The sequence below is a fragment of the Tachysurus vachellii genome, chromosome 7 (genome assembly GCF_030014155.1).
Source record: "Tachysurus vachellii isolate PV-2020 chromosome 7, HZAU_Pvac_v1, whole genome shotgun sequence".
Classification (NCBI taxonomy): domain Eukaryota; kingdom Metazoa; phylum Chordata; class Actinopteri; order Siluriformes; family Bagridae; genus Tachysurus; species Tachysurus vachellii.
The window spans coordinates 4,197,013-4,218,505 of record NC_083466.1 but is presented as its reverse complement, the minus strand read 5'-3'; the positions used below and the strand labels follow the sequence as shown (position 1 = coordinate 4,218,505).

The 21,493-nt window shown below is 38.7% G+C and overlaps 1 protein-coding gene across 1 annotated transcript; it reads right to left on the bottom strand.

The window, feature by feature from the left end:
• Window positions 1-2,731: 2,731 nt before the first annotated feature.
• On the bottom strand, window positions 2,732-20,647 carry lamc2 (laminin, gamma 2). The gene is made up of 22 exons (XM_060873919.1): window positions 20,483-20,647; window positions 17,151-17,324; window positions 15,979-16,102; window positions 15,808-15,899; window positions 15,585-15,716; window positions 15,295-15,484; window positions 12,322-12,434; window positions 11,108-11,323; window positions 10,467-10,640; window positions 10,086-10,319; window positions 9,853-9,989; window positions 8,610-8,760; window positions 7,520-7,725; window positions 7,205-7,284; window positions 6,896-7,033; window positions 6,658-6,802; window positions 6,404-6,550; window positions 6,160-6,271; window positions 4,559-4,752; window positions 4,118-4,276; window positions 3,927-4,026; window positions 2,732-3,128 (listed from the first exon to the last, which is right to left on the bottom strand). Exons 1-22 carry the CDS (start codon window positions 20,547-20,549, stop codon window positions 2,875-2,877), a joined length of 3,339 nt encoding a protein of 1,112 aa, XP_060729902.1. The 5' UTR covers window positions 20,550-20,647; the 3' UTR covers window positions 2,732-2,874.
• Between the last annotated feature and the right edge of the window lie 846 nt (window positions 20,648-21,493).

Genomic DNA, 21,493 nt, shown 5'->3' with positions numbered 1-21,493 from the left:
TGACTTGGCCATTGCATAACATTCCACTTTTTTCCCTTAAAAAACTCTTTGGTTGCTTTTCCAGTATGCTTTGGGTCATTGTCCATCTGCACTGTGAAGCAGTGAGTCCAATGAGTTCTGAAGCATTTGGCTGAATATGATCAGATAATATTGCCCGAAACACTTCAGAATTCATTCTGCTGCTTTTGTCAGTTAAAGCACAACTTGTTCGTTTCATTTCAAATCCATTGTGGTGGTGTATAGAGTCATTCATTCATTCATCTTCTACCGCTTATCCAAACTACCTCGGGTCACGGGGAGCCTGTGCCTATCTCAGGCGTCATTGGGCATCAAGGCAGGATTCACCCTGGACGGAGTGCCAACCCATCACAGGGCACACACACACACACACTCATTCACTCACGCAATCACACACTAGGGACAATTTTCCAGAGATGCCAGTCAACCTACCATGCATGTCTTTGGACCGGGGGAGGAAACCGGAGTACCCGGAGGAAACCCCCGAGGCACTGGGAGAACATGCAAACTCCACACACACAAGGTGGAGGCGGGAATCGAACCCCGACCCTGGAGGTGTGAGGCGAACGTGCTAACCACTAAGCCACCGTGCCCCCGTGTATAGAGTCAAAAATGTTAGAATTGTGTCGATATATGTGTATATATATATATATATACTGTATATCTGTCTTGATCTCGGTCTGGAAATTGAGTCTAACGACTGAACTTAATAGATCTGCGTTCAGTACACATCCTGCACACACCTCTAAGTCTTATCCTTTACTGAAGGCTTCTTTGTTCTACCATTGCCTCTGAAGGACAGCTAATGGGTGGCTCATGCTCAATAGCTCTACCATATTTCCTACACTATGCAGTTACTCATCCAGTTCTGTAGAGTCGAGTTGCTTTCAACACCTCAGCAACATCCAGATACTAGTTTTATTAAACCCATCATCCTTTGTAAAAACAAAAGTTAACCAAGTTCCATGACAAAAATACAATGTCTCTCCTGGTGCAATGACTTTCTCATGAAATGCTCAATTTTCTGTACCAGCTCCCCCTCTCTTAAATCCAGAGGTTAATGTGGACAAAAAAAGTGCTAGCACTTCACACCAGAAGGGTGCTTAACAAAGCAAACACAGTGTTCACTTTCACAGTGTTTGTGTGCTGGATTGTAAAGGGCTCTTTAGCTACCCACTCGGAGACTTCGTCCACTTGCAGTCCAAAGCAGGAAGAATGAGCAATCTCTAAAAACTGTGTTTTGTCAGGGTTTCAAGGATCATATTATAATATAATTTCATGATAATGGTTCTTTCACAGTCAGTAGCTCCAACTGTCCATTCACACAGATCATTTGATTAAGACATGACAACCACATGCTTGCAACAAAAAACTAAACCTGTTTTTCCAAAATCACAATCAGAAATAGAAATCATGGAAGTTAGAAATGTCAGCCTCTTCTTTTGAGGCAAATGAGTGTTGCAGAGATTCTGCATTGGGTCAATAAAGAATGTTGGGTCAATAAAGGGTCGAACAGACCCTGGAAAACACAACATGACCAAGTGAGCAAAGGTACTTGAAATAAAACGTCCTGTTTAAATGTCTTAGTGCTAATGACTCTGGTGCAGCGGTGAATTTCCAAGATGATAAAATGCTTCAAATGCTTGAAATCGTCACGTTCCCCTGAATAGCATTTGTGTCATCTGCACTGTTGGGGATTTGTGTCTGAATTTTCGAATTTGTATTTAGAGTTTTGAGGAAATTTTTGAGAAAAAAATGTTATGCTCTGGAGTTAACAAGAGTGACTTGTTCTTTACTTTCTACTTGGTATATGGTCCTAAGCTTGTTCAGGTAGTTTAACCTGGAATTAGCAGGTCCTTGATGGCTTTGCTGCCAATTTTGTTAGGTGAGGTGGTTTGGTCTTTGTATTTTGGATTAATTAAGGAGTTATATTAGTTATGTTGCTTCTATTTGTATATTTATTCTGGGTAATTAATATTTTGGCCTTGGCTGGGCTCTTACATATACATTACTTACAACATATCTTCTTCTCTGAGAAAATCTTAGCATCTTTTATTCATTCTTTATTAGCCCTTTACACTTCTGCACTCCCAGATATAACAGGGCTGGGGTCATAACAGTCATATTGACATAACAGTCAATAAATACCTAAAAACAAGCTGCTGGATGACTGCATGTTGTTGGTTCTCAACTGCCTGCCTGCTCAAGATAGTAGCCTATAGCATAAGTCAAGCTAGTCATTTTTGTTTGTCATTATTAATGTTTTGCCCCAACAAAATCTATGGTCATGAGCTACTGATGTTTATCAAAATATCCATGCAAAACATATCCACAAACGTGGTCAAAATTTTATCAAACAAATTTGAAGCATTACGATTTGTTAAAGTGCTCATTTGCATACTGCAGAATTATAACAATTCTGTGGGAAAAAAAAAACAAGGAAAACAATAAAAAATTAGCAACTATTATAACTTTTGGTTTAATTAAAGATCAGAAATGTGTTATTCAAAAGCACTATACATACAATAAATACTGATAGTTCATTTCTCAGAATTACAGGACTGCTTGCCGACGTTCACTTTAATTATCGCATTATACCAGGTCCGTCTTTGGAAATTCAAAAGAATTATTTATCATTGCATTAATATAGTTTGTGTCTTACAGTACATATCACAGTCATCTTCTTCTCCCAAAGGAATATAAATATAGTTAGTAAGAGCGACAAACAAACTTACAAACGTTCCGGTAAAAAATACACACTCACAAAAAAAAAAAAAGCACATTAAATATTAAATTGTGACTGATTAAAAAATGTCTCTGATGCATTTTCTGTAGTCCTTTTCTTACATTATGCTACTAAGGCCTCTCGATGGGCGGTGAGTTAAAGCAGCCATCTGGAATGGTTCGCTGAATGTGCTCAAGGTTATCAATATCAGACAGGATGGTGTCGATGTCGTTGATCATGCGTGCGATGGCTGCTCTTTGCTTAGCCTCTTTGTCTTCCAGCTCTCTGAGTCTGGGCCTGAGCTCAGTCTCCACACGTCTACGGTTTGAGGCTATAGCGTTCTCCAGATCTGTCACCTTCTTTTCATCTATAGCTGTTGGTGTACCTGTGGGATATTTGCCAGACATTAGGAGGGAACAAACTGTATCATGTATTAAGCTGCTACAGAGCTTTGAAATGAATAAATAACTAAATATGTGACATATTTGTTGACGATTTCAACAAATTTACCATCAACTACAGATGTTTCATGCATTTATTCCAGCGTATTTTCTTACTGACGCATCCTCAACTTGGAATCTTCAGATAAATTTGTACGAACGCTTTGTACGAGACTCCGATGGAGGACTCCAATTTAGGATCAACCAATGATCTCTTGGTTCCTTTCAAATTTTATTATCTTTATACTGGTGTGTAGGAGGTGCACTATTTGATTTAATCTGGAGGTTACGGTTAAGTTTTATTTTCATTTACTTTCAATTAAGGTTCATTTGTGAGGTTCATCGCTCATCCTTAGTAACTACCTGGTCAGAGTCACAGTGGTTTACATAAGTCTGCTTCAAAACCATCTAAAGTGGTCAAACCTAATATTGGATTATATCCAAACACAGATGTAGAGGACAGTATAAAAAAAAAATTCCTATTGTAAATAGGAGCCAAGTGCAAAGAGGAACTAAAGTAGCTGTTATAGCTGATCTGTGTATATATATGAAATGTCATTTTTGTCTCTTGCTAGTGTGAATGCAATTATGGTAAAATAATTAAGATGAGTTCAATATAATCAATGAATCAAAATTTGAATCTCAATCAAACAAAGCTTTTTAAGTAATTATTAAAAATGAAATTTTACTTATTAATTCATAAACAACTGAATAAAAACAGCATGATTTTCATCAAGACTCACCGAGCAATCCTAGAAGGTTATTAATGTTCTTCAAAGCATCTCCGACAGCATCTCTTGTGTTATTTGCATTAATATACGCTCCACTGGCCTCCAAATTAACCTGAATTGGGGGGAAAAAACAACAACATGAAACTGAGCAAACTCAGGATTTAATTTTATTTCGATTTAGAGAGCGTTTGTGTAGTTGGTACCTCCTCAGCTAGCTCCCGCTCTCTCTCTGCATTCGCTTTCTCTTCGGTCAGTTTATTCCTGGTCAAGTTGACTTGGTTATTTAGCCCTTCCACATCTCCCTTCAGCATCGTAGCCGTTTTTAAAAGATTTGACGAGGAAGGCAGGGAACTGTATAATTTCTACAAAGACACAGAGAACAAGCTCATGAGCAAAATGCTCTTGCATCAATGAGTCGCTTTTGAGGGTCAACTCCAGGTTTCCACTGGTGATAAACAGTATACGCTACAGCAAGGCTTTTATTCAGTGTTTCCACTCAAGCACGAGGACAAAAAACCTTCAAGGAAATCCAGAATAAACGTGAAAATGCTGTGAATAATTAGCAGTTTGCTGATTGCATTGTTCAGCTGATTCGTTCTCAAGAATTAAATGGAAACCCAAAATTTAAGGTCTATTTCTCATACCTCTAAATTGTCCAGAGAGATGTTTAACTTGTTGAGAGTGGCTAGAGAATCACTGTAGCCTCCCATCTGGTCCAGAATGTCCTGAGTCTTGTCGTTGTTGGTCACGGCTTTCCCAATGATGCCGCTAATTATGGGCAGTCTACTAAGGGCTTCGTCAGCCAAAGCCTTACTACTGTCGATCTGAGCTTCAAATCCTACGCAGAATATGAAGACATTAAATTTGATATATAGAAATTAAAATACTCATATCATAAATATTAGTAATATTAATAAACCTGCAACTATTGTAATCTACTGGGTCAAGTTTCCTTCAGATGGTAAAAAGCTTGTCAACTGTTACTAAATGTATTATACTTCTTAAATGAAACCTGCAAGTCAGCATGTGAAAATATCTTGAATATCCTTCGATTTATCGAGCATTTCCTATTATAAGACAGTTACCGAGGAGAACTTTTTTTACAGACCACATTTTAACAACTACACATTCCTGTAGGCATCCAGGCTCCAAAAAGTGGACCACTCCAGGGAGTCCCTTCCAGCTACATCAAACCATTCCAGCACCATGACTCGTTGCCCAATAAGCCCAAAAGGACGCCACATCATGCCGCTCAACATCTTCGCCTACCTCCGACTTCTTGTAGCTGTCCATATCCAAGCTCAAATTGTCTGGAACTTCACCCCCTACCACAATGTACCTCAACATTCTCATCAAGGTTTATGTTCCTTCCAACAGCCTGTGATTAGTTAACAATGGACATTTGGTAATATCGTCACTGTCTCGCGGAAACCTCGTATGTCCAAATTTGGTCAATTTCATATTTTTTCACATATCGATGCTATTGGTCAGTCCCCACGTGGGTCTGTTATTTTTACAAGTTATTAACCAATCTAAAGTCTTGAAAGTAGCTTGAGAGCAAATCTCATAACTCCATTGGACACTTCAACCGTCCACCTCTTCCTCACTCCGTGGGAGAGCTTCACGGCATATTTCTCCTCAAGAAGAGTCGCAACGAATCAACACGTCTTCTGAGGTAAATGTCTTCAAAACACTGGGCTCAAAGAAAAAAAAATCTTGACCCCCGCTAGTTCTGGTGCTCGTCTGAGGACAGGAATTTAGCACAAGACAATCCACTGCAACGCGGACTGAACCCTGTGCATTGCAGATAAGGTACGGCGTTTTCCTGAATTTCCTGAAAAATAACGGTTTTGGAGATACGAGGATTCCGCCCGACAGCGACGATATGTATTATGAGGCATGAGGTTTCATTCCAGAAGCTTCCTACAGTGTTGAAATGAACTTCCAACCTCAATCTCAATTAGCAGAACCCGTCACTATCTTCAAAACGTCTTTGACAAAGCTACCCTGTGTGCTTTTTCTTCTTCTTCTTCCTGATATATCGCTTGTATTTCCTCATATGTAAATAGCTTTTAATAAACGTGACTGTTAAACAATCAAATGTACATGTATGATTTTGTTTGATTGGCAGATTGATTTGCTTAAAACGAGCAAAAGTCTATTCAAGCTTAGAAAGAAGTAGAAATGTGTAGAAAAAAAAGGTTTTAAGGTTGAGATGGTTATTAGACCAGAAAAGTATCCTAACCTTTGAGTTTCTCCAGAGCCTCATCCACACTGCCCAGACTGTTAAAGAGCTTCAGGGCTTTGTCTGCATCTGCTTTGGCAACATTTGCCCTACCTAGCAGATTATCCTGGACCTTAGAAGAATATGCGCAAGGCAAAGGTACAGTAAGATTAAAGATTAGATGAATATGAACTTTGGATAATTATTATTATTCAACAAAAATAAATAGTAAATCAATTTTTGTTACATCGTGGTCTTTTCTTACCCGCTGAGCAGTTTTGAGCTGATCCATTAGCTCCACTGCCTCTTTCTGATCATCGCCAGCCTGTTTATGCAGCTCCAGAAACCCAGACACGTTACCCCGAAATGACTTCTTCAGACCATCCAGTGTGTCAGCCAGGCTGGTGATGTCCTTATGTGGACAGACAATTGATTAAGGAGTGAAATCTATGAAGCGTTACCAATAAATAGTTGAACTGGCCGTGAAAAAGTAGTCCTTCCGAGCTCATTTCCCAGTACCTTTGGGGCCTTTGGAAGGCTTTCCTCCAGGTCAGATATTTGTTTCAGCATATCCAACGCCAGTGTGCTTTCCGTCTCAGCCGCTTTAATCAGACGATCCGCTTGCTTGTCCATGGCTTTCACCTGGGATATGTCTTTCTCGTACCTGCCACAGCGATAAAAAAAAAAATCAAACTGTACCTCGCTACACACCGTACCAATACAGATAGCTTTTAGTGAAACAAGCCGATCCACTTACTGAGACCTGAGGCCGTTAATTTGCTCTGTGACTTTGTTTTCTCCACTGATGACAGTGCGCATGAGAGCCAAAGCTTTCTCCGCTTCGAGAAGAGAGTTCTTCGCTGTTTCCTCCACTGATGCTGCCTCACCCGTGTGCCTGAAGAGAAAAAAAAAAACACTCTAAATTGAATAACATAGTAATAAAAATGTCTATGTACTTAAACATTGTCATTTTATATTAAAAAAAAATGCTCTATACAATTCTGTAGTTTTATTTCACCTCTGATTAATAATACCTAATAATGAATAATAAAGATGCTGCACTCACTTCTCAGCGAGATCACTTGCTTTCTGGACCAAATGGGACACGATGTTTGTACCTGGTACCGCATCACCCAGGGGGAGTTCCTAAAATATACAAAACACAAACGGAGTATAAATAGACAAAATAATCAAGGTCTTAACACAAAACAGATCAACCCGATAGGGCGACAAACCAGTAACAGAGCGTTGCCAGAGACCATAGAACCAAATCACAAGCGCACAGAATCGTAAACAAAACCTTTTGCGTCGCCACGGGAACTGCGCTGTAATGGAGGGGAATCTGTAACAGTCATGCTACAAAATTTTACAAACCACTCACAATTGATTGGATGTCCCGCTTGGCCTTTTCCAGATGTTGCCTAATAACGGCAAAGAGTTTCTGGATGTCAGCCACTTCTCTCTGATAATGCTGCTCCTGCCGGACAACGCTCTTTACGATCTTTGAGATGTCCTGAATTTTGCCCTCGCCCTTCAAGTGACTGCTGCTAATGGATAACAGCTGGTCATGAAGACTCTTCTCTGCCTCTATAGGATGAATGATGAAAATGTATAAATCAGTCAGCAGAGGTAGAAAAGTGCTGCAGTAATGGTACATTGTCACTACGCTTACTGTAAGTAACTTGTACTGTTTCATTATTTCAATTATCGAGTATTTCAGTTTTCCCTAGCATATTAGAGGCAATATATTCTTAGAAATGGTCCAAAAAAAAACAATTTTTTCACACAAATGTTTCTGTCATCAAAGTATATGGTGACCAAACGAAGCTCCAAGCCTTTGTTCATAAGCCTTTACAACCTGAAGCTGTTATCTTCAGCCATTAAGTTTGTGTAGAAGGTTTTTTTCAACAATCTCACACTGAAAGCCAACAGTTAAAATAAGTCCTGAATCATTTTCTATCAGAAATTTTATTTGTTTATGCTGGTTGAAAATCTCTTATAAGTCGTTTTTTTTTTTTTTTTTTTTTTTTTTTTTTTATGAATGGAGCGCCAGTGTACTGGTAAAAGGTTAATGAAAGGAAAAAAATTACCTGATCTTATTAACAGTATCTACAGTATGAATTTTAATTGTATCTGTGAAGGAAGTTCTGTAAATCACGATGCTATGATCATGTTTGGAAAATATTCAGTAAAGTAATTTACATTTAAGTGTGTGGAATTTTTACCAGCAAGAAAAACTTTGCCTTAGCATGTTGCACGTTGTTGCATTCTTTACATTCTTTACATATTCATATTACATTCTTTATTTCATTTTACAATGAAATAAAGAAAATGGAAAACGAGCAGGTTTTAGTCAGAATTTACCAGAGTGTATCAGTATTATTAACTTGAAGGTGACTGAATAAACTGTTAAACATCAGTAAAATAGTTTTAAAATAGTTTATGGACAAAAAGGAAACTGGGTAGTTTACCGATCAGTAAGTCTGCTTCACTTTCCACCATCTTGACCATTTCCTCAGCATCTCTGATAGCTTTCTCCATCGCGCTGATGTCTGCACCATCAGTCTCCACACTGTTAAAAAGATCTTCCACCTGCTGCAGCTTCTTCACAAACTTCCCAATCTGTTTATCATGACATCACAACATGTCCGTTTTCAGTCATTCGTTCATTAACAGAACAAATATGAAATATATTACATTTTACCCTAAATACCTATAAAGATTCCAGAAAAGAAATTCTCATGATTTCTGTCATAATTTGGAATCATTTCTATACTATTCGAATTGTTGGACAATACAGAAATATAATGTAGGTACAATTCTATCGGAATTTTTTACATAGGATCAACTTTGGGTTCCTATTTTAGTTCATTGGAACTCACTCACTCACTCATTCATCTTCTACCGCTTATCCGAACTACTCGGGTCACAGGGAGCCTGTGCTATCTCAGGTGTCATCGGGCACACACACACTCTCATTCACTCACACAATCACACACTACGGACAATTTTCCAGAGATGCCAATCAACCTACCATGCATGTCTTTGGACCAGGGGAGGAAACCGGAGTACCCGGAGGAATCCCCCGAGGAACGGGGAGAACATGCAAACTCCACACACACAAGGCAGAGGCGGGAATCGAACCCCCAACCTGGAGGTGTGAGGCGAACGTGCTAACCACTAAGACACCGTGCCCCCCTTCATTGGAACTGTGTATGTTAAAATCTTAACTAACGACCAATACTGATTCAAAGATTTACAGGATGTTTCTTACGATTTCTATTATAAATTTTAATACTAGGATAAAACACTTTTTAACTATGAAACCATTGGAATATTTTCAAGCAAAGGTTTTAAGATTGCAAAACAGAAAAATTCTGTCATTTCCAATGACTTTCCAATAAAAATACATTTTTATTGCGCAATAATATTCTAATCAAATAAGATCCTATAAAACAAATTAAAATTCTGATTTAAAACAATTTAAATAAACTCTAAAATCAAATTTTATAAAATTTTAAAATTTAAGTTAAATTTTATTAAAAACAATAAAATTTTAAAAATCTTATAAAAATATCCTAAAGGACAAACAGAAATTTCAATATCACAGCTGGCCAATCAGTTTGCGTGCTTTAATTTTGGACAGCATTGGAGAATTTATTCACACATGAACTGACTGGTTAGATTTGAAATGCAGAACACTCCCCACCCTACCTTGTTCTTAACAGGGTCGAAGCATGATGGGCACACGGATTTGATGCACTTTTGCCCCTCGAAACCCTCTTTACACTTGCACTGGCCTTGCTCGTTGCAGGAGCTGGCGATCGATCCCTTTGGGTTGCAGTTACAAGCTACGAGGCAGAGAAAAGTACACAATGAATTGAGACAGTCTAGACTGCAGGGGATCATTAGACTCCTTTTCATGTGTCAGGATTTGTCTACGCTACCTTGGCATCCATAGCCGGCTTTGCTGTGGAAGAATCCTTCCAGACACTTCTCGCACTGAAAGCCCGTGGTGTGGTTTGTGCATTTGAAACACTCCCCTGTCAAGCGGTCACAGTTGCCAGCGACATGTAAGTCCAAGTGTCCGTTACAGTGGCAGCGCTGGCAGGGTCTCTGAACGTCGCTCTCTCCCAGAGGATCGCCATAGAAACCGTCAGAGCATTTTTGGCACCGAGAGCCTATAATTCAACACAGATGATCTTCATCATATGATATGATAAGATAAGATATAATAAAGGTATATCTTAACTTATCTTATCTTATAATACATACTCAGACAGGGAAACAGTGTATATGGCTCTCTAGGGATGCTTCTTTCTACTCACCTGTGGTCCCAGGTGGGCATTTACACTTTACATTCAGGGTCCCTGCTGTGAGCGAGCAGATGAAGCCAATGGGGCATGTGCACTTCTTGCAGGCTCCAGGAACCTCAGGGTCACTGTAGTACCCAGTATCACAGGCTTGTCCATTAGGAGTCTCGTCAGCCGAGTAGCAGTCCCCTGGAAAGAATGCACCAATCATTATATCCTGATGGTAGTGGCTAAGTTGTTGGACTATTGATAAGACAGCTGTGAGTTCAAAACCCAGCACTGCCATGTTGTCTCTGCTGGCACCTTGAGCGAGGCCCTTAACCTTCGAAAGTTTAATTGAGTTGTATACTGTAAATAAATGTAAATGAGAAGTCTGCTACTTTTTTTGTAAATTACTGGTCAACTAGTTACAACAAATAGTCCTTCTATTATACATTTATGGCATTCGGCAGACACACACGTCCAGAGCATCTTACATTTGTTTCGTTTATGAAGCTGAGTAATTGAGGGTTAAGGGCCTTGATCAGGGGCAGTAGCAGCTTGGTGGCCCTTGGGATTCGAACTCATGATCAGCAGTCCAACACATTAACCACTGAGCTACCACTTCCCCATTGCAGTTTAAACAATTCATCCATTCATCCATTGTAGTAGCAAACCTGTTTCAGGATCGCAGCTTCCTCCCTGACAGTGACATGGCTCGCACTGGCTACGAACACCCTGTCCAGGGAAACGTCTTTTATAGCCCGCAGCACATCGCTCACAGAACTGTCCTTCGTAACCTGCAGGACAACGGCACTCCTCCACCCAGGACGCAGGAAAGCCAGGACCCAAACGAGCAGAGACTAGGGTGACGTCATCCAGACGACCACGTCCTGGTGTCGCGATTTAAAAAACAAACAGTATTCAATCGAAGTATTCCGTTTTTATTAAAGACAGTCGAAAAAAATTATGTTAATGGTTAATAATAATCATAATAATCAGTATACATTCACCATCTACCATTAGGAAGACTAGAACCCCATCATATTGATGCAGTAATATAAAGAGCCAATAATGTGACATGTGAGATAAGAAGAGAATTAACAGACTGGTCTAAGCTGACAGAAAGTCTATAGTAACTCAAATAAGCACTCTTTAAAACCATAGTGAGCAGAAAAGCATCTCAGGATTTATCACACCTCAAGCACAACAAACCTTTACTTTATTCCTGTCAATTAAGAACAAGAATCTGAAGTTATCCTGAGCACAAACTATCTCACCAAAACTGGATAGTTGAAGACCAGATAAGACCCTGGATTAAGAGCAGATAATTTTATTATAATCTTCAGCTGTCCAGTGTGTGTGATTCTGTGCCCATGATCGCCTCAGGTTCTTGTTCTCGGTTGACAGGAGTGGAACTGAATGTGATCCTCCATCAAGGATCAATGTCTTGTGCTTGCTGAGATGCTTTTCTCCTTACCACGTTTGGAAAGAGTGATGATACGAGTTACTATAAACCTCCTGATAGACAAATCATGTTCGCTGGCCTCTCTTAAGTGTTCTTTTGGTTTTCTCTGTAAACTCTAGAGACTGTTATGTATGAATATCCCAGGAGATCAACAATTTCTGAAACATACTCAAACCGGCCAACTGCCACCAACACCCATCAAAGTCACAACAAAGTCACACTAATCACACTTATTTTTATTCTTATTATTGTTGTGAACATTAACTGAAGATCTTGAACTGTATGTACTGTACATGATCTTGCAAATGCATTGCGTTGCTGCCACCTCTCTGGCTGATGATTGGCTCATTAGATAACTGCATGAATGTGAAGTGTACGTAATTAAACTAGGCTGTAAGTACATTTTCATACACACATACACACCTTCTTCCCCGAACGTGACTCGGATCTTGATGGCTGTAAGGTTACTCAGTAGGGTCTGAAAATCTGGTGCTGAGAGCTGGGGATTCCATCTGCTGCTGGGTTGTTCATCCAGGCTACAAAATAAAAGAATCTTTTATACACCCTGTCATGTTTTATTTAACTATGGAGCCTTTTGTGTGTTTACTGTCTTGCTGGCTTGTTCAAAATACAGTGATACCTCGAGATACAAGTTTAATTGACGAGTTTAAGTGACCTTGCTCGTATCTCAAATTGCTCGTATCTCAAAGCAATTTTCCCCATTTAAATGAATTGAAATCCCATTAATCCGTTCCAGCTCGCAAAATTCCACTCCAGTTGTTTTGTTTATGTGTTTTGAATATGAAAAATGTTCAGTACCTGTATTTATAAATGACAAATATTGTATAAAAACATACAGTAATAAAAGAGAATGTAAAAAAAAAGAAACTGGTTTTACTTTACGGAAGATGCGCACGGAGGTTGAGGGAGGAGTAAACAGGCGGAGGAGTTAGGAGGAATTACACTTTCACTTTCGTTCACTTACTCGCTACTGTACACTCTTAATACTACTTTACACTTAAATGGAACTTAACTAAACTTCATTTAGAGCGGGAAGAGCAGCAACTAGAAAATAGAATAGACTCCCGTATATAAGAGCCATTAATCATGCATAGAAAAATAATAAATGAATAAATTGATAAATAAATAATTAAATAACTGGAGAGAGAGAGAAAAATATGTGGAGATTTATGACGTAAACTGGTACAACAAACACGGGTTCCGGCATGGTGGAGTCGGGGTTGGAGGAGGGAGTTTAGATCGCAGCAGCAGCAAAACGCTAGAGCGGCTCAATGAATGTTAATTTAAATGGTCGGGTAATATGGATGTCGTAACCAGATTGGTGCGCGTCGTGGACAGCTGATTAACAGCTGACGCATGCTTGACGATGCAGCCTGCCAGAACTAACGCGATGCTTGATTTCTCTTAACTTAACTGAACTTAATTGCTACAATTTCTGTTTTCTTTACATTCATTTTGCTTAATTTTCTACATCGCTTTTCTCTTCACTTGTTTTTGCCTTTTTTGTCACTCTTTCCTCACTAACATCTGCCGGTCATTTTAATAAAAACCTGTCCGGTCGTCATATCGGATGCGGTGTAGTCGCACAAGTTCAAATTTTTTAACGGATCCGAAAATTACAGATCCGCAGATGGTCGGCACCTCACGCAGCGCCTTTGCGACTCTCCATAGGAAACGAATGACTTCCTGTTTATCGGCCGTCATTTGTCGTGTGCATTGGAAAGGCGGCTTTAACCGAATGAGACGCGGGAAGCTGAGGCGGGGGAAACAGAGCACACGTGGTTGTTGGGGATCTTTGTTTCGACGGCGGCGGCTCGGATGCTCGTATCTCAAACATTTGCTCGTATCTCCAGGCAAAAATTTGGTCGAATCACAGCTCGTATCTCAAAAAATTCGTATGTCAAAGCACTCGTATCTCGAGGTATCACTGTAGTAAAAAACGAAATTTGATCGCAAAAGAAAACCTCTTTCATTTATAGCATACTATCTTCAATCTCCTACTGGAAAAATAACTATACAATAATGTGTCATTTTCCTCACATTGTTGGTACTTGTTTCTTCTTTAGAATTCTGAATTCTGAATAGAAGTACTGAATTCTTTAAAAGCAATACTGTAGATGGAAGGCTATTTAAAACTATACTTCTATGCCAAGGCCGCAGCCGTTAAATTGCATAATATTGCTCTAGGACATTCTCTGTTAGGAAAACTCATCTCTAATATTAATATTTGCTGTAGTTATTCTTTTTTTTTTTTTTTTTTTTTAAGAAAACTACACAACTCAAATAATTGAAAGTACAGAATTCTTCTTTGAAACTTCAACCAGTGAACAATAACCTTAAAGAATAAATAAGAATTTTTAAATATGAATTAGCCTTAATGTAGAAAATATAGCAGAGTATAAAATATAAATATATAATATTTTTACCCAATATTTGTATTATATTTTATAATGTTTTTGTGCCCTTCCTGGCCTAAATGGTTAAAAAAAAGACTAGGTTTAATCATACTGTATCATCGTCGTAAATCATATCATATATTTGTAAGCCAATTTGTATTTTTTTATTTTATTATTCATATTTTATTATGTACCTCTTTTTTTTTCGAAATTTACAATGCAACTTATGGACTTTTTGTGCTTTTTTTTTTTTTTTTTTTTTTTTACAGAAAACTAATGGGCAAAATGCCAAGCAAATGATTCTTCTTTTCAGAGCCGATCGGCCCTATACGCTCACTACGCAAGTTGCGTAGGGCCCCACAAATTACGCAAGGCCCCGCCTCCCCCTGCCTCATTTTACAGCGTGTGTTAATGTTTACTGTGTAGATGACAATATGAAGCGGAGCTATCCATCTGGCCATGAAAAGAGAAAAAGAAACAAAATGAGAGTGAAATGCGAGAACAGCAATCAGGTAAACTTGTGTTCTCTTCATGTTTGATGTCAGCAAGAGCAAATAACAGTAAAGTTAAGCTGATGTGATTCTGTCTCTAGTCTCTATTCCAACTAGCTAAATTAGCTGTGCAGTGCTGCCAGTGAAAGTGTTAATGTGTGGGAAATGGTTTACATGGCCCACGGGTCAGGTAGGAGGGCCCCTTAGCAGAATTTCGCTTAGGGCCCCAGGGAGGTCAGGATCGGCTCTGGTTCTTTTAAACTTCTTCCAGTGAAGACACAAATATGTAATGACATCATGACATCAAACAACATTGATGTCATGATGTCTTGGCCCAAAATCTACAGCAAATCTGGTGATCTTTCTTCATTTTGCATTCATTTCTGTGATTGCAAAAAAAACTTGGAGGGACTGTTTCTCATGTAATTGGGAATACGCAATGTAGTCTGGTCTGCATGGGCTATAAAGAGCTACCCATGAGCACTTACCTGAAAGTGTAGGTGATTTTCTTTCCACATGGGATGACAGTCCTCATGTTTCCCAGCGGAGCAGCAACCTTCAGTCCAGCTCCTTCTAACACAACGTCTGAGGCGGAGGGATAGCGAACTCCTCGGTGGAGATAGAGGACGAAAGACAGCGTCTGACCATAGCTCAAAGCCTGGTTGCCTAGATACCGAGCTGAGCGTGATAAAGAAAGGGAAGAAATGAAAGCATTTCATCATTTCAGTCATCATTTCTGACTAACGTCAAATTTGTTTCACTGAGTAAAACCTGTTACCTGGAGCAGAAAGGTAAACAGGCAGCACATCTGTAGAGACAACCTCGACGCTGTGGTGCGCTGGAGACCAGCGGTATTGCACCTGGGAAGGACTCACGCTCGGAGCGGTGACAACTCTCCAGCCCTCCATCCCTGTGTTTAGACCACATAGCATTTTTGTTAAAGAAATTATATATAAATTCCAAAGGTTTAGTGGATTTAGTTGACATACACTTTAACTCACCTTGGTCAAATGTTGAGACGATGTTGAACACTGAGTAACCTTGTGCTGTGGAACACTCGTTCGAATGACCGTTACAGAAACAGGTTTTCTGCCTACACAAAATATGTAGAGATTAGTGATCAGAGATATAGAAAATGGCAGGAGTAATTGTATGTATCATCTATTACTCACTGCAGCTGCTCACAACCGCTGGCCTTGATCGAAGATCCGTCAGCGCAGCGGTCACACTGAGTCCCCTGCACACCTCGCTTACACACACACTGCCCCTGATCGTCACATCCTCTGCCCTCAGAGCCTAAATCATATAAAACCAATTTTTTTTAAAACACCCTAGTAACTTACACACGTACAGTACATATGCTCTACATCTTCACCCCGTAAGCTCTATGCCAGAGTTTCACAAGATACGGACAGCGTTCACTACAGCTAAGTAGATAAAGTTAATTTTAAAGTTAAGATATAAGTAAATTTGATTTGATTTGTTTTGAAGATTATGCTAACATTCAGACCCAATAAGGCAGAAGATGTCAATACAGTTTGGAATAAATCAGTAAACCGAAGTCTGACTTGTGCTTATCAACTATAATTTAGTTCCTACCGATTCAAAAACGTCTACAAAAAGAAATTAAATAACAAAACCAGTCCTCAGAGACATTACTGCTGAAAGCTGGACAAATCATTGGCTTTAATAAAAATGTAGGCATTTCTGAAAAAATTCTGACTTTAATACGCTAGTGAACATTAGCTGAGAAAACAATAGAATAGGAAATTTGTTTATTTTGTATTCTTTATTTTTGTTTTCATTTTTAATGCTTTTTACATTTTCCTATTTATGTATTTATTTATTTGTTTGTTTGTTTGTTTGTTTGTTTGTTTGTTTGTTTGTTTATTGCGCTGTTGTCACCTCAGTCTAGCCAATTAGGGATACATGTTCAAATTCTGAATTGTTATTATTAATAAATAACAATTAACAATTAACATTGTTAATAAATAACAATTTATTTTAAATGAATTGAACATTTGAAAATCTAAATTAGCATTTAAATTTTAGATTTTAAATTCAAATTTATTTATTTTTTTTGTATATTTCTGTGGAGCTGCTTTCTCTATAGAAATGAATATAAAAATTAATTGAACATAGTATTTTATTTAATCATGAGCCTCTACAAAATTAAGATATGAGTCAATGGTAAAGGTACTGTATGTTCCGCAAGGATATAAATAGTTTCTTTAATGAAACAAAATTTATTTATGCGGATATGCAGATTTAAGCATTTTCTAGATCATTATTAAAAAAAAAGTAGATGATTAAAGGAATAAGCTCCATCCAGATGTTTACCTACCTAAAGGATTGCAGTCGCAGGGCAGGCAGTTCTCTCCTGCCTTCTGGTGGTAGAATCCTTCTTTACAGCTCTCACAGTGCCTGCCTTCAGTGTTGTCTTGGCAGTTCGCACAGCGCAGGCCCAAGTAGTCTCTCACGCAGTACAGAGCCTTTCCGTTACATGTGCAGCTCGAGGCTATAATCAAACAAGAAGACAGTTGTGTATCTACAGTGTCATGGATAACTATTCCACCCCAATATTGTTTTGCAGAAGTCATACAATCATTTAAATGGAGTTTACCTGTGTAAACAAAGTCATATCAAGTGATCTCAATATAAATATACCTGTTCCTAGAAGGCCCTAGTATTCATTAGAGAACATTTTATTAGTCACTTAGACAGTTATATACAGTATATATAACTTGCAGTGAAATGGAAACATGGCTTGCTCTATAAAATAAAAAATGAGAAAAAAAACTATGAAAAAACAAAAGCATATTGATTGTGTAGTAACAGTACAGACTGGGCAAAAAGTCATGTACCAAAGTTAGTAACAGTAAAAACTAATGGACTCCGAAGGGATCAGTTTGATGGACAGGTACAAGCAGAAGAGTCTGATGACCTTAGGGAAGAGTGCTTGCCTTATTGCAGTTACCAGGGTGAATGGAGTCCTTAATGGTTTCAGCAGCTCTGGTACTGCATCACCTTTTGTAGATGTTGTGTAGACTCAGTTAAGCACATCACTCTCTCCAGGGTTTTGGGTTGTGCACACTGAGATGCAGTATCACTTGGATCACAATAAATGTGTTTGGCAAAAGATTATGTGTTTGGCAACTCACCAAACAGGTGGAATATAGTTCTCTGGTCTGATGAGAGCAAAGAAGCATGGTGATGGTTGCATAATGTTGATGGACTCCTCTGAGCAGAGGAGCGTGCCGTGTTCTTACAATTTCTTGATCATTTATTTAACATTGTTCAAATGGATCCTTATAGTTTGGTATCATTTGTTATTGAAATCAGGTGACACTTCAATGACAGGTTGTAACAGGGCACTGTAAACCACCAAGAAAATGGCAATTACTTGCTTGAAAAAAATTGTTAACGAAAAAGTTATGCAAGTCGAAATGACATCATGATCAAAGCTTTTGAAACAAGCTGGTATGTGTAACCTGTAAATAATTCCTAAGCCACACCCTGAGATAGACATCAGCATTCTTCAAGTAGCAGCCAGTGCAAGGCAGTACAAACACAAAGAATGTAAGAAAGATATGGCAGAAGGGGCAGCAAGAAATGATCCAGGACCAGTGAGTATCACAAAAGGGAGTTAATCGCAGGTGTGTCCACATAGGAACATGAAGTGAACTTGTCTTTGTTGGGTGAACAATAAACAGGCAAGTTTTTTCTTGTACTCCAGGCTGAACCAATCCATCCATCTGTCCAATTTCTGTACTACTTATTTCCATTCAACTTATTAATTGTGGGTTAAAAGCCTTGCTCAAAGGCCCAGCAGTGGTAGTTTGTTGGCCACTGAATTTGAACTCACAACCTTCTGATCAGTAGTCCAACATCATCTTAACCACCTCCACAAAGCAAGAGCTGGTCCATCAAAAGCAAGAATCATACCACTAAACAAACGAGCCAAAGAGCTTATCCTACAAATTGTTGCTGGGATCCTGGAGTCTATCCCATGGGACACAAGGTGGGGGACACCGGGGACAGGGTTCCAACCCATCCCACACATACTCACAAACCCATTCACACACTACTGACAATTTTGAGATGTCAATCAGCCTACAGTTGGACTGGGGGAGGAAAATGAGGTACCTGGAGGAAACCCCTAAAGCATTGGGAGATTAGTAATCAGTATCCTGTATCTGTTTATTGCTCCAAATATCTGTATCTGAAATCAGTGGTTTATATTAAATATGGACCTCTAACTGATCTGACACTTCCTTAGCCTCAGCTCGCTCCAGTTCACGCCAGTTTATCCATCCTTGGTCACAGCCTATCCCAGGAGACTATGGGCAAAAGACAGGGTACACCCTGGACAGGATGCCAGTCTACAACAGGGTACACTATAGTTCATAATTGACCTCAAATACGTGTGCAAGTCTGTTTTTTAATTATTTTTGCTTGTACTTGCCTAAGATATTAGAAGTACCAAAGGTGTGTAAATACCCTATTGTAATTACATGTTGTTGTTGTTGTTTTGTCAGTTCCAAAAGTAGAATTTTTCAAAATAAGAAATTTGTAGCTTTATTCAACCCAGTAACGCAAGCAGCTCCTAATGTTGAATGAAATACTAATAATATCCTACGAATTTCTGACCAAGAACTTTATAAATAAATGTATAGTAGAATACAAATGGGTTTATAAATGATTCCTAATCTTGCATTGTTTTGTTTTTTTTTTGTGCACGTTCTCCTGATCTACATTACTAAATATCCTGACTGAAGCCATAGTGTTAAGTTATTACATTATGACAGTATTATGATATTATGACAATATATTTTTTAAAGCTTTTAGGCCAGTCTGGTGTATTTGTTCAAATGAAATATACAACCTGAACATCTAAGGTCTTTAACTCACTGGTACAATCTAGGTACAATCGTGGTCCTACAAGTTATATTATATTATTGTTGTCGTTCTTTCGGCTGCTCCATATTTGGGATTGCCACAGCAGATAATCTAATCCATATATTTGATTTGGCACAGGTTTTTTACACCGGATGCCCTTCCTGACGCAACTTCTCATTTCATTTTATTGAAAGTTGGCCCCTGAGGCTTATTATGTACCTTTTTACATACAAAAGATGTCCCTTATGTTACATTTGCACAAGAAAAAGTGTACACAAGTGATGTTGAATTCTTGTTTCTGATTGTGAACATATGCCTAATATAAACGGATTAACAAAATTACTTAAAATTGTTTATAATCATTGATTTGTTTGTTTGTATGTTTGTTTGTTTTAATATATATGGAAGAAGTCTCCAGTGCCAGTGCTATGTTTTGTTCTGGTCAGTAAACATATAGTAAAGTCTTCAGGTCGTTTTCAGTACTAAAATAATAAGCTTAAGTAGGAAAACAGAATGTTGGCTTCTACAAAGCCAACATAATAAATACTGTATGGTATAAGAAGGGCAATACACCCGGTGCGTGCTGTTAAAGGAAAACAATCAACTGTAGTGTGATGACAGTCCAATTCAACAAGAGCGTCATGCATTATTTCCCTATAACGGAAAAAATAACTTTATCGTTATTTATCTAATATTTTCTGAGTGCACGTGTTGTTTTAGGAGCTCTGGCACGTGATTCTATTTAGTTGCAATAAAAAAAAAAAAAACTGCACTTACGTCGATATGTTCCGTGAACTGGATACCAGGCGCAGACCGCACACAGAAAGATCCAAGCGCTCTTCATAGTCCAGACACTAAGAGTAAATCCCGGTGTTGTGAGCGTTGTAGGGGAATGAAAACGTTTCGGCGCGCGCGACTTGTTTTGCTGCGTCTTCACTCAGTGCGCCAGCTTTAAAGGTGTCTGGGGGGGAGACTCGTGCATGCGCCGACACGTCGCGCGCACATCACTGGCACTGAGTCAGGGCTGAATCAAAAGCGCTCGAGCCGATGACTATTAGCTGTTAGCACACCCAAACTCAGAGTTCGGTTCAGGGGTATTTCTGAGTGTATAACACTTTAAAGTCTACATTTTTGGTACCTTTAGGATGTACACACGTGGACAAAACTGTTGGTACCTTTCTATTAATGAAAGAAAAGCCACAAATTGTTACCTCAGAAAATACCTCAGAACAGGTGCAGAAGTCTCAAAGAGAGTTCCAGGAGTAGCTTGATTGCCTCAAAAGGTTACTCAAAATATTAAGTTAAAAGTACCTTTGTTTTGGTCCAGGCCAGTCAATTTCAATACATTTTTTATTTATTATTTTATTTCAGTCAACATTTTGGGTTTGTCTTTCTTTAATGGTAGAATTTTGTTCACCTGTGTATCTGTCACCTGGGATGGAGAACATGGTGTGCTTTTTTTAAACCTCGTTCAAGCTACGTAACTGGACTGTAATTACCTTCCAGGGTAAAACTTTTTAGATAAAAGATGAATGAAGATACCATAACAAAGGGACAACGACTTTTGGTACATTTGATGGAACCGCCAGAAAGACTAGAAAGCTTAGCTTAGTAACTTTTTTCTGAGGGTGTATAACAGACAACAGAGCCCAAATAAAACCCTATGTTTGGTTCATTAATGATATCAAACACTATTTATAATGCACTAACATTAGCATAATAGCCTTCATAGTACATCATTTGTACCTTTATTGTGTAACTTTTACACTGTATTGTAAATGTAGCAGA

What these genes read in the sequence shown, in the direction of transcription:
- lamc2 (XM_060873919.1), bottom strand. Translation starts at nt 20,549, where the DNA reads ATGAAGAGCGCTTGGATCTTTCTGTGTGCGGTCTGCGCCTGGTATCCA. An exon ending in AAAATCACCTACACTTTCAG is followed by an intron (nt 12,435 to 15,294) that starts GTAAGTGCTCAT and finishes TTTATTTTGTAG; the next exon opens with CCTGGATGAACAACCCAGCA. An exon ending in AGCTCAAAACTGCTCAGCGG is followed by an intron (nt 6,272 to 6,403) that starts GTAAGAAAAGAC and finishes TATTCTTCTAAG; the next exon opens with GTCCAGGATAATCTGCTAGG.